At 44.0% G+C, this 12826-nt stretch overlaps 1 protein-coding gene across 1 annotated transcript; it reads left to right on the top strand.

Moving 5' to 3' along the window:
* Positions 1-223: 223 nt before the first annotated feature.
* On the top strand, positions 224-1074 carry LOC121835941. Its single transcript, XM_042290515.1, has one exon. It carries the CDS (start codon positions 322-324, stop codon positions 1072-1074), a length of 753 nt encoding a protein of 250 aa, XP_042146449.1. The 5' UTR covers positions 224-321.
* Positions 1075-12826: the final 11752 nt, after the last annotated feature.

Here is a 12826-nt window from a genome sequence, read left to right as displayed (position 1 = left end):
ACGCCATCCAACACGCCATTCACGGTACCCGAGGACAGCATCGGACAACAACAAGTCATCATCCGCCCCCACTGGCTGGATTTTCATCGTGGGCGCGAAACGTCATCCACCACGCCACTACAAAAGCAAGGACCAGACCCGGCCAACATCAGAGGGCTCGGCACCCACCCGACGGCCAGCATGGCTAAATTTCCGCAACTACTTCTGCAGGTTGGTTTACAATACAAGCAGCACAGTTATAAAAATAGCTACAAATTTGTGGTGATAGTGCCGTGCCCTCAAAAGTGTTTTGCCATTTTGTGTGATTGCTGGCGTCGGTTAATGTTGTTGCTGCTTTCTGGGGACGTTGAATCGAACCCAGGACCATTAACAATAGAACAGAAGTTAGAAAAGATTTTGGAAAATCAGGGCCAGATGAGTAAGGATCTTCAAGAAGTTAAAAGTGGTCAAGCAAATCTTAGGCAAGAAATGCATAATATTCACGGAAAAATTAATAAACTGGAAAATGCAATGTCAAATATTCAGAGCGAAATGGTGAAAGTTGATAGTCTAAAGGAAGTCGTTGCAAACCTGGAACAGACAGTCAGACAGCAAGGTGAAAAGCTAATTGACCTAGAAAATAGAGGAAGGCGAAATAATCTACTTATATTTGGCTTACCCGAAAAACACAACGAAAGCACTGAGGAACTGAAGCGAACCGTAACGAAAGATGTCTTCCTGGAGACTCTCGGCATCACAGTAACTTCGATTGAGCGAATTCACAGACTTGGACGTAAGCGCGAGGAAACGAATAGACCGGTCATCATAAAGTTCTTCGACTACAACGAGATAGAGGAAATATTTAAAAACTGTAGAAAACTAAAAGGAACTAAGCTCAGTATCAGTAGTGACTACGCAAAAGAAACAGTGCAAGTAAGAAAACTATTATGGGGAAGCGCGGCATCGAACAGAGCAAAGGGCGATAAGGTATCACTTGTACATGACAAGCTGAAGATTAATGGTGAAACATTTGTGTGGGATCTTAATCTAGACCAGCGACGTCGTGTTGAACCCAGTGGGGCAGCCTACAACTGACGCGATGCAAGGGCGGCTGAAAACGATCCACCTGAATTGAGAGTTATTAGCCTAAACGCCCGAAGTGTGGTTAATAAAATTGAAGCTCTAGAAATTTTGTTTCTTGCCCACAGTCCCCATGTGGTAGCTATTACAGAAACATGGCTAAACTCCAATATAGAAAGCGATTGCATTGTTCCCCCCAATTATAAATTAGTTAGGTGTGATAGAACTACCAGAGGCGGGGGTGTGGCTATTTGTTTGAGAAATGACATTGATTGTGTGGTGCTTGAATGCGACTGTGATGAAACTGTTTGGTGCCGAATTTCTTATTACAGTCGAACGTTCCTTTTCGGAGTGGTTTATAGAACGCCAAATGCACCAGTAGAATTTTTGGAGGGCTTGAATGAGTTTTTGTGCAAATATGTAAATGATACTACCAAGGTAATCATGACTGGAGATTTTAATTTGCCCCATGTAAATTGGGCTCTTTTGACAGCTGGTGGCATTGATATCCTTAACGGAGAAAAAATAATTGACATAACGTTTAATCACAACCTTACCCAAATAGTCAAGGAATACACTAGAATCACCGACCAGTCTCAGTCAACATTAGACCTTGTCTTTATTACAGAAAACATATCGGATTACGAGATTTCAATTGTAGAAGGAATTTCAGACCATAAAATGATTTTGTTTACGATTCCACTACCACGACAGGGTTATTGCAGGGTTGCTAGGCCCCTAATTGTTAAAGACTTTACTCGCGCAGACGATACAAGTATTATAGATTACTTAGAGACATCCTTAGAAACATTAGACCAACTAAGCATTACAAGTACAGTAGATGATCTGTGGAATTTTTTTAAAACTACTACTTCCTTTTGCATTAATTCCTTTGTTCCCAATAAAACTAAAAGGACATATCGCACAAATCCCTGGATAACGCGTGAAATTATCCACCTAAAACGTCAAATCAAAAGGCACAGAAAAGGTTTTAAAGAACATATAAATGCTCTAAAAATTAAATTAAAAACATCACTCAAACAAGCCAAAGAGAGATTCTTTTCAGTGACTCTTCACAACTTTATAAAAACTGCCCCTCAGAAATTCTGGCGTTTCTTAAGAGGAAAGAGGGAAATGATCGAGCAGATTGTTGAAAACGATGTGGTCATTACTGACAGTGCAGAAATGGCAGATCGGTTTAACGTGTTTTTCCAATCAGTCTTTTCAGCCCACGAGGTACAAAATCTCGATGAGGCCTTTCATTCTGATATTGAAACGAGTACGCCAGAAATAGAGATAAGCCAGTCCGGAATATTTGCTAAGCTATTGTCACTGGATACAAAAAAATCAACAGGCCCGGATAAAATACCGAATGAATTCTTAAAGCGATATGCAGAGTGGCTATCTTTTTATTTAAAAATTATCTTCGACAAATCATTACAAACGGAGTCACTCCCGCAAGATTGGTTATCCGCACGTGTCGTCCCTGTGTTTAAAGGAGGAAGCCGCTTCACGATAGAAAACTACCGGCCTATTTCATTGACCAGCGTTTGCTGTAAAGTGATGGAGCACGTCATTTCAAAATATATATTTACTTTTTTAGAGGAGCGAAAGACGTTATACTCTCATCAGCATGGCTTTCGAAATGGTTTGTCAACCGTAACGCAGCTTGTTGAAACGTTTCATGATTTATCTTTATCTGTAAATAATAAGGAACAGGTCGATGTAATTTGTATAGACTTTTCAAAAGCATTCGACCGCATACCTCACAAAAAATTATTATTCAAATTAAAAAAGATAGGGTTGTGTGATAAGATCGTTAACTGGATAGAAGCATACCTGTCAAATCGGAGTCAAAAAGTTGAGATAAATGGAAACATATCACCACCTCTATCTGTAACCTCAGGAGTCCCGCAGGGCTCAGTCTTAGGTCCATTATTGTTTTTGATATATATAAATGATATAGCTACGCATATTGCAGAACCAGTAAAACTAAAACTTTTTGCAGATGATTGCCTTCTTTACTCTGTCATAAACAATACTAATGATCAATTAGCTCTTAATAGGAACCTGGAAAATCTAAGGCAATGGTGTGAGGACTGGCAAATGCAAATAAATTTTCGTAAGTCAACATATATCCATATAACGAACAAAAAAAGCGTTTTGAAATTTTGTTATAATATAGGCAATGTTAATTTGAGTGTTGTAAACAGTTTTAAGTACCTTGGTGTGGTGATCTCACACGATTTGCAATGGCGCACCCATATAGATAATGTCTACTCCTCTGCCTATCGAAGTTTGTGCTTTCTTAAACGAAAGTTAAAACATGCAACTAGTAATGCCAAAATCACAGCTTATAAGACAATGATCCGTCCTATTTTAGAGTACGCCAGCATTGTATGGAGTCCAAACAAAAAAGTAGACATCAATAGACTAGAAAAAATTCAAAGGCAGGCTGCACGTTTCATTCTTAATAAATACAAACGAACAGACTCTGTGACTGAAATGCTTAGCCAGTGTGGACTTCAATCATTAGAAACTAGACGGAGAATAGCGCGGCTAAAGTTCTTATTTGCGTTGTATAACAATCACTTAAACATTGAACCTGAACTATATTTAAATGAAACACATAAACGATCGCGCAGATTAAATCACAATAAAACAATCCAACCGTATAATAGTAGGATAGACGTTTTTAAATATTCATTCTTTGTGCAAACAATTGAAGACTGGAACCAACTTCCAGATTATGTCATTAATTCTGCAAATATGTCCCAATTCGAGTCTTCTTTAGAAAAGATATTTACCCAGCAATAAATAAGAAGGGCGTTTTTCCTTTTTTCTATTTCACTTCTTTTTACAAAGTGTGGCGATATGGTTCACGTTGTCTTCAATTAAAAATTGTATAACAGTCTTCTTCTATTACGTACATATGTATAGAGTTCAAATTTTTTATATGACTGTATATATATTGTTGTTACCTCTCCTGTAATAGCCTTCAAGTGAAGGCTGACAGTATTCTTAAATAAATAAATAAAAAAAAAACTTTTTGACCTAAAACATGGAACGGCGCGCAAAAACGAACGCTGGAAGACTTAATGTAATACTCGCCTACGTGAGTGATTGTTAAATGTTCGTTAAGAATGAAGGTTAGGTCACAAATCCTTATGGAGGGGTAAATAGACTAGTCCGTTGCAACTCAAGAACGAAGGGCGAGGGTAAGACGGGCCGGGAAGGAGGAAGCAGACGGAACGCTGGAGAAGAGTGAGGGAAACCTCCTTCTCTCTTTAGCGTTCCGTCTGCTTCCCCCTCCCCGGCCCGTCTTACCCTCGCCCTTCGTACTTGAGTTGCAACGGATATGTTGCTAAATATATTAAAGTCGTTGGCACCGATAATTCTGCTAGCCAAGCCACATCAGCGCGTCAAAGACCGGATGATGAAATACTACAACGAAATTTCGGCACTCATTTTTTGTTTCAAAGGAGCAGTATCACATCGAACATACCAATATCTTGTTAAAAAAGTCTCGAAAAGGAATTTTAAAACGAATTAAACGATTATCAAAGAGCACCTGGTGGATGTCGCTAACGCCTCGCTTGTAATGCCCGTCTAGGAATCTTGACAGCTAGTGACGATGAGTGTCTCGCCTCCGGCAACGACGAGAGAAGGGGGGAAGGAGGAACTCCCCTCTTCCCGAGAATGCCTTTTATGTGACGCAGAAGTCGCTATTGTCCACCTACAAGATTATAGAAGATTAACCCGTCACTCAAAATTAGTACAAAAGCAGCCGCTTCGGTGGCTGGAACGACTAGGCCATCCTCTCGACGTCAACCTCGCCGTAGCTTTGCTCGTCCTGAGACGACCTACGTCACGATTGCGTTGGATGTCACGTGGTCTCCGCTGGGCCTTCTCCTGGGCGCTTGCCAGAGTGGCCGTTTATAACGAAAAATACAGCCACCAAGCTCAAAATGCAAACGTGCGATTGTCATTTACGGATATTGTGGAGTATACTCAACCTATTTTTGAACACGACGGGAATATTTCAAATTTCATTGAAGTATCCCTTTAATAAGTTTGCAATGTCAGGCACGCGGAGGGACTCCCCTTTTGCCTCGATTAACGCCTTTGCCTTATCAAAAAAAAAAAAAAAAATGCGCCCAACAGTAACGGCGTTACTGTAACACGTTCGGTGTTCATCGGCTGACAGGAGTAGCGTACAAGACGCGGACACTCCCGATACATGGACCTGCTGCCTGCCTGCCTGGCAGCTTTTGTCAACAGAACAAGGTCAGGGGGGAGAGCCCCATTCCTCCGACGAGTTTCTTGGCGTCGCCGTTGGGCGCGCCACTAGATTCTCCGGGAGCTGCTGGCTGGCTTCCGTACACAAAGGGGCTCCCCGTCCTCAAAGACAATCGCCTTTTGTTTGGCGGCTGGCGGCGGCCCGGCTTTGCGTAATTGGCAGATAAGGCCGCGCCTAACAGGGACACCTCACAATTACCAGCCGCCGGAAAAGAGTTTTTGCACGTTTTCGCTCATGGCGCTGGCCAGCCGGCGTTGCTTATCTGCGAGCTGTCCTGGGCTGTACCGTTGCGAAGCGGTTGGCGGCGATGCTTGGTCGTGCCACGGTTCATGGTCGGGACTGGTCTCGAAGTCTTGGCGGCTCCGAGGGGAGAGCGCCGTGCTTTCCGGTCGGAACGAAGGAGACAGCCGGCGGAGAAAGCATCTTGGCATGGAGTCGTCGCCACGAGCACGTTCGTTTTAAGCGAGTCGTCCTTTCGGGGAGCGGCGGACGACGCGCGGAGTGAATGAATTGCGCTCCGCAGTCTCGCTCGCGAGCCTTCTGGAAGTCTCGAGAAGGAATTCATCGAACGAAGAAGTCGCAGTTGGCGGTACAAGGTTTTCTGGGGAACTGCGATTTCGAAGGCATAACCGCTCAATCTTTGGCGTCGTCACTTCGTTATACAATCTTAAAAGTTCAAAAGCTCGCACGTTCACACTTCTCGCTTTGTGATTCCTTCTTCGGGTTTCTTACCGGCTAATGGCCGTACTCTCGTTAGCTGTGGAGCAGCGGCGTAGCCAGGAATTACTTTCGGGGGAGGAGGGGGGTCTTTGTCCCATGTTTCCGTGTAGTAGTCGATACTGTTCAATTCACGGGTACGGACCCTCCGGGCAAGCTGCCAAGAAAACAAGAGTCAATGTTACATCGGCTGAGGGCAAACTGCGAAAACACAAGATCAACTCTGCACAAACTTCAACGGGTCAATAGTCCCGACTGCCTACACTGTGGGGTCTTTGAGGACATTGAACAGGTACTACTAGTATGCACAGAATACAAAGAAGAGCGTAAAACCTTGTTTCAACGCTACACTTTGAATGGACTACCTTCCTCCACGACTTGGAAACTCCTCATCCCAGAAGCCCCACGCCGGCTAGCCCAGAGGGCTTACAAACAGGGATTCAAACCGTAACCGAAAACCGTTTAGGAACGAAATATTTTCCGTAACCGTAACCGGAAGAAAACCGTTATTTGAAATTTATAAACACCGTAACCGTAACCGTAACCACTAATTATTTACCGGTAACCGGTTTTAACCGATATGAACCGAAAAATAAAAATATTTGTTTTTCTCCAATATGACCTGGAGGAGGGATTTTGAAATGTCATGGCCATTTGACAGAGTTACTGTCAGCGAGTGGTGCATCTGGTAATACATTTCTGTTCAATATAACTTTTGGATTAAGAATACTTGGCTGGAATCAGTGGTCGAGCTTATATAAAAAAACGTCTCTATTTCTAAATCTGCCGCACTCCTACATCGCTACACGTATTCCGTACGTGTCGCCTTCAGGGTATTCACAAATAAGTTGGAATTCTCAGATGTCCACCCAACTCGGCTCTAACAAAAACCGCCGATGCTCCTGACAGGCAGTAGCCAGTACGAAGAAACGAGGTAAACTGACCATCATGCAGAGCTGGCGGGAAAAACAAGCAAAAAATTCTGGTATTCATTTCGTCAGAAACCTGTCGCGAGTAACGATTTTGAAACAAACAAGAAAAAGAAATGTCAGAGGTTTGACCGTGGCGTTAAGTACGATATATATATATATATATATATCCAAGTCACCAGGCTCGATCTAAAATGAACCGTAAAAATCGACGGCTGCACGTAGCAATCTAAACTTTACTTTTCGTCAGAGGTGTATTTCACAGGTCGGTTTTTTCATGTAAAATTACAACAGGTAGTTCTCTTTCTGTAAAAACAAGGCCAAGGAACTTTCCAGGGTCTACGGCGGGCAGCGACGCAGACGACAGGGGTTCAGTAGCGGGGTGTGTTTGGCGTTCGTATGGATAGATGGCGCTACCTCCTTATCGCGACGGCTCGCCACCACCGTAGTTTATTAAAATAGACAATCTTTTTTTTTAAATGTACCTTCGGTTAAAATAGAAATGCGGACAATAAAAGCAAACCTTAAAATAATAAAAAAAAAAACGCGTCTGACTGCATAACGGCGGCGCTTTTGCTGCCAACGGATTTCGTCTGCGTGTCGTCTGCTTTCTTTCACTGGTCGGCTGGTTCCTATGTACTATTAAAGGGATGCTGAACCGAAATCTGGATTCCCCAAACCACGCGGCAAAAGAGTGCAACGGGATGCTACAAACACCAAAACATCACTCATACAGCGGTATCTCGAACGGATGACCGTATTTTTCAAAAAAAGAGGCGCATTTGGCAGGAATGTTGACGTCATGTTTCTCCGAGAAGGAGAGGGAACGACCTCGCGTCTTCTCCACCTCGCGGCCTTGAGGGAGCGAAGCGAAGAGAGGAGGACACTAGGTGTCTTGACGTCACGCGCCTCGTCGGTCTGGTTCAATCTCGACTTCTTTTTCCGAAAATACGGCCGTCCATTTGAAATATCGCCTTACTAGTAGTGTTGTAGGGATTGTAGCGTCCCGCCTACATCTCCAGCATTGTTTTTTTTTTTTTTTAATCCAAATGTCGGTGCATTATCCCTTTAAACGGATGCTGAACCGAAATTCGAATTTCACAAAATAATCTTGCAGAAGTGTTCAACAAGGCGCCATAAACCACGAAACATAACTCATATAGCCATACCTAGAGCGGACGGCCGTATTTCTGGAAAATGAAGGAGCGAATGAGGGGAGAATGTTGACGTCATCTTATCGGAAGAGAGTTGAGGAGGAGAACAAATGGCCTCACTCCCTTTTCTCTCCGCGCCCTTGAGGAGTCAATGCGAAACGAGGAGGAAATGAGAATCGCGAAGTCACGAGTTTTTTGGGCCTTGTGCAAGCGCGCTCTTCTTTTACAAAAATACAACGATCCGTTGGAGATACCGCTTTATGGGTGACTTTTGGGATTTGTGGCATCCCGCCTATCAATTCTGCGTTGTTTTCTGAAATTGGATTTTCGGTTCAGCATCTCTTTAAAGGGGCCCTGCAATCATAATTAACCGTGTACCTTTTTTTGCGGTTTCCACGTTTCTTGGGGTTCGGGCAAGCCAGCGGGCACGGAGAGAGTAACTAAATATCAGTGCCCCATATTTTAACCGGACGACGCGGAAACCTCCTCCGCCGACGGGGGCGACCCGCGGTACCGAAAGCGCGCGATATGTGACGTCTTTGGTCCTGGGCTTACTACTGGTCAGAGCCGCTAAAAGCTTCTTTTTAGTCGAAATACAAAATATAAGTGGCGCGACCCGTTTCAGTTATTTATAAAAGTAGTTCTTGTTCAGCATTTTAGATCAGAAAAGAAGCAAATGCAGTTTATAAAGTACAGGAACAAGAAATGACCCGTCGGCATACCCGGCTCCAAGCGGTGGAAAAGGCGGCGCATACTAGAAAGGAGTAGTGGGATCAAGCGCCGACACGGAAAGGTCCCGGATGTACGCGGCGGCGCTGCGGTCGTAGGGACTGGAGGATCCATAGAGTTATTATAATGTACGCTAGGCGCTAGTGTGCTGTGGCAAATTGAAGCAGACAGCAAGCAGTCCGAAATTGACTTCCGGTAATGCATTTCTACGGAAAAAATCGAGTGCATTTCCTCTCTGCGCTCGATTATAAGAGCAAATATTACGAATAATTCGTACCTACTATGCACATTGGAACATTTCCCAGACACACAGATGAAATAATTGGTCAGTTACGGCGTTTTTATTTTAAAATCGTGGCATGAAAAACGGTGCTAAAACCGCTTCGTACATGTATTTATGTGCACTGTCGAGCACTGTTCGCGCGAACACGGCGTCAGCGCTTTCCAGCATGGGGGATGTACGTGCCAAACGAACGAAGGACATGTGGAAAACCAAGAGAGACGGCAAGAAGTACGCAGTAACACTGGATAAGTAACTCCTTGTGCTTGCAGACGATCAAAATAAATTGAAAGTCACGTAATATAGTCCGATTTGCAATAAATCAGTACTGCTTTATTCTTTCTGCTCATGAATATATGCGAAGATGCTTGTTCTGTGTTCAAATCCTCACCCGCACGCTCTAAATCTTTGCAAATAGGGAGAAGCCAGACAACAGGTGCGCGATAAAAACTTCCGAACATAGGAAATAATAAGAAAACACACCTTTCGTAGCCCACGTACTTTATTATTTACGTTTCGAACGTTTCTTTTCTTTCTTTTTTTTTTTTTTTTTACCATTCGTAAAGATGCACGACGGGGTCATTTTCATATAGTGAGAGGACAGGCATATTAGCAATATATAAGCACCAACGGAATGCTGGCGAACTTTGAGCACACTCTACATTCCTTTCGATTGTTATTTTGCTTAGAATCGTCGCTCGTTTCTACATACCTGCCATAGAACAGAGGTTTGGGCCTGAAATATACCGAAGTTTAACATCGTTCAGTGGTAAAAGAAAAATGCTGTAACTAAAGCAATTACACTTTCACAATATTAATAAAGGTACATATTATCCGGTACAACCGAAATAACAAAAGTTATTAATGTTATTTTCCGGCGACGAGACAAAATTCACGCGCGTTTTCCCATAGGAATACACAGGGAGACTGGAAAAGTAGACTGCATGCTGCCTGCTTCAATTTGCAACCGGAAGTCTCAGAGACACTGGCGCCAGCTGAGCCTCTAGCGTTTATTATAATAACTCTATGGGAGGATCCGACCGGCTCCGAGCGTCCGAGCGAGCGCGAGCTCGGTGACCACGGGTTTTCTTAGTGTCTCTGCTTTTTATGATGATGCATTTTTTATTACGTGTGCAATAAAAACGAAAGTTAAAATATCTGACAGTATATAGCATTAGTCTTGGCAATATAAGAAAGAAATACGCCCGCAACTTTTCCCATTAAGACCAATTATTGACAAAATTGGCCCTGAACCGCTTTCGTTGAACCGGTAACCGCCACATCCAGGCACGTAGCCAGGATTTTGGTTCGGGGGGGCCCGCCCATGACAAAATGCTGTATGAGGGGGAGAAGGGACAGGAGGTTCCAGCGAAATGAATGATTTTGTGGGGGGGGGGGGGGGGGGGGGCATGGGCTTCCCCCCTGGCTACGTGCCTGGCCACATCAGAATATGATTTTGTTCCGGTTCGGGTTCAATATGAAGCGTTCAATTTCGGTTTCGGTTTTGTACCGGTTCCGTCAAAAATAACGGGTTTGATCCGGTTTTCGGTGCACGTTCGGGTTCGGTTCGACACACTGATTTATACGCATTCCATTGCACCTTGATGTTTGGCTTGGTAGTAGCAGAGTTCTTTTAATTGTCATTTTAACACGATCTTCATGACCAGTAACCTGCCATCTGATCTACACGAATGCAGTTCCCTCCATTCTCTACAGATCCGGTTTTCGGTGCAGGTTCGGGTTCGGTTCGACACCCTGATTTATACGCATTCCATTGCACCTTGATGTTTGGCTTGGTAGTTGCAGAGTTCTTTTAATTGTCATTTTAACACGATCTTCATGACCATGTAACCTGCCATCTGATCTACACGAACGCAGTTCCCTCCATTCTCTACAGATCCGGTTTTCGGTGCAGGTTCGGGTTCGGTTCGACACCCTGATTTATACGCATTCCATTGCACCTTGATGTTTGGCTTGGTAGTTGCAGAGTTCTTTTAATTGTCATTTTAACACGATCTTCATGACCAGTAACCTGCCATCTGATCTACACGAATGCAGTTCCCTCCATTCTCTACAGATCCGGTTTTCGGTGCAGGTTCGGGTTCGGTTCGACACCCTGATTTATACGCATTCCCTTGCACCTTGATGTTTGGCTTGGTAGTTGCAGAGTTCTTTTAATTGTCATTTTAACACGATCTTCATGACCAGTAACCTGCCATCTGATCTACACGAACGCAGTTCCCTCCATTCTCTACATTTCATTATTTACGAGAATCACAGTCTACATGTGTATAGGTCCCAGCCCAGCAGGCACATGATCTTAGCTTTGGAAGGTGAGCAATGTATATGCGCCACACGCACAAACGCTGAAAATGGCATCGACCAGAAGCAAATGGTCTATTAGCGATGTGCGCGACCAAAAGCGTCGCTGCGGTCAGCTTTCCACGATTGGCCAAACCATGGGCCTATGAGCATTGTCAGATTGTCAACTTTGACGGTGTTAGTTTCGGATCGCGATGGCTCCTAGCTTCCACTGTGCTTTTTATACACACCGCCGAACTCGTCGTTGCACGTGATGGTAAGTAGCCAGGATAACAACTAGTGACGTCACGGCGAGGCAAATCCCAGTCGTGACGTCATGGAGAGAAACTATAAGAGGGCGCCACCGAAACATCTCGGCGCTAATAGATCTTGCTAAATTACTTAGGCACCAAGGAGCATATTCATGCCACAAGAGGTCGTTGCACGTGCTGGCGCCTGCAACAGTAACTTTTCTAAAGAAAATCTAAAACAAATGGCACGTTCCTTCAGGTTATACGAGCGTGTGGGGCATCTGTACCTACATTCCGAGCATTTTCCGTTGTACTTTGGCAATTTGTTAAAAATGTATTGCGTGAATCTTGAACCTTTCTTTGTCAGCCATCTACTAATAAAAATAGAACGGATTTACTAGCGATATCACGAAACTAGCGAGCCGCGGCTTGAGCATACCGGGTTGCAAAAACGGTTTAATCAAAATTCCAATTGCTCCCGTTTTTTTTTTTTTTTTTTAGTTTTTTTTTTTCTGTTACTTTCTTATAGTTTAGCACATAGGCCAAGGTCATAGTTTGTGCAAATATAGATAATTAGCAGTTTCGAATAGCACGAACGCCCACGTTTTCTCGCTGTTAGACGCGAGAAAGTCGGCCTCGAGAGTACTCGATTGCCGGCCACGCGCCTCGCTGCACACAAGTGACGTCACGCTTGGGCGGCGGGGAAAACTGGGGAAAAACTAGGGAGAACGATGTTTCGGTTTCGGCAGCAAACAAAATATCACTTTTTTTAATTAACTAGAGTGAATCTGGGAGAACGACATAGCATTTCGGAATCAGGAAGCCATCCGCATTCGGATTATGCCTTTGGATTAGGTAGCTCAAAATGTCGGCGGAGTTCCCCTTAGTAAAGTAAAACGCTGATCCAGAGGCACATACGGCTTCATGCACATTGCACTGGCAAAACACATTCACACGGCGTCGACTCTTGAACGGTATCCAAGCGTGCGAAGGCACAGAGACACAGCACTGCGGCGTGCCGAGAAAGCTTTGAACACTCCGCCAGATTGGCACAGCCCGCTTCTGACGAGTTGTGCCTTTTTGCTGCGGCACTGCGCTTTCCTAAA

Source organism: Ixodes scapularis, unplaced genomic scaffold (assembly GCF_016920785.2).
Source record: "Ixodes scapularis isolate PalLabHiFi unplaced genomic scaffold, ASM1692078v2 PGA_scaffold1__304_contigs__length_218370807, whole genome shotgun sequence".
Taxonomy (NCBI): Eukaryota; Metazoa; Arthropoda; class Arachnida; order Ixodida; family Ixodidae; genus Ixodes; species Ixodes scapularis.
The sequence above is the reverse complement of the archived record's forward strand: the minus strand, read 5'-3'. Positions and strand labels throughout refer to the sequence as shown.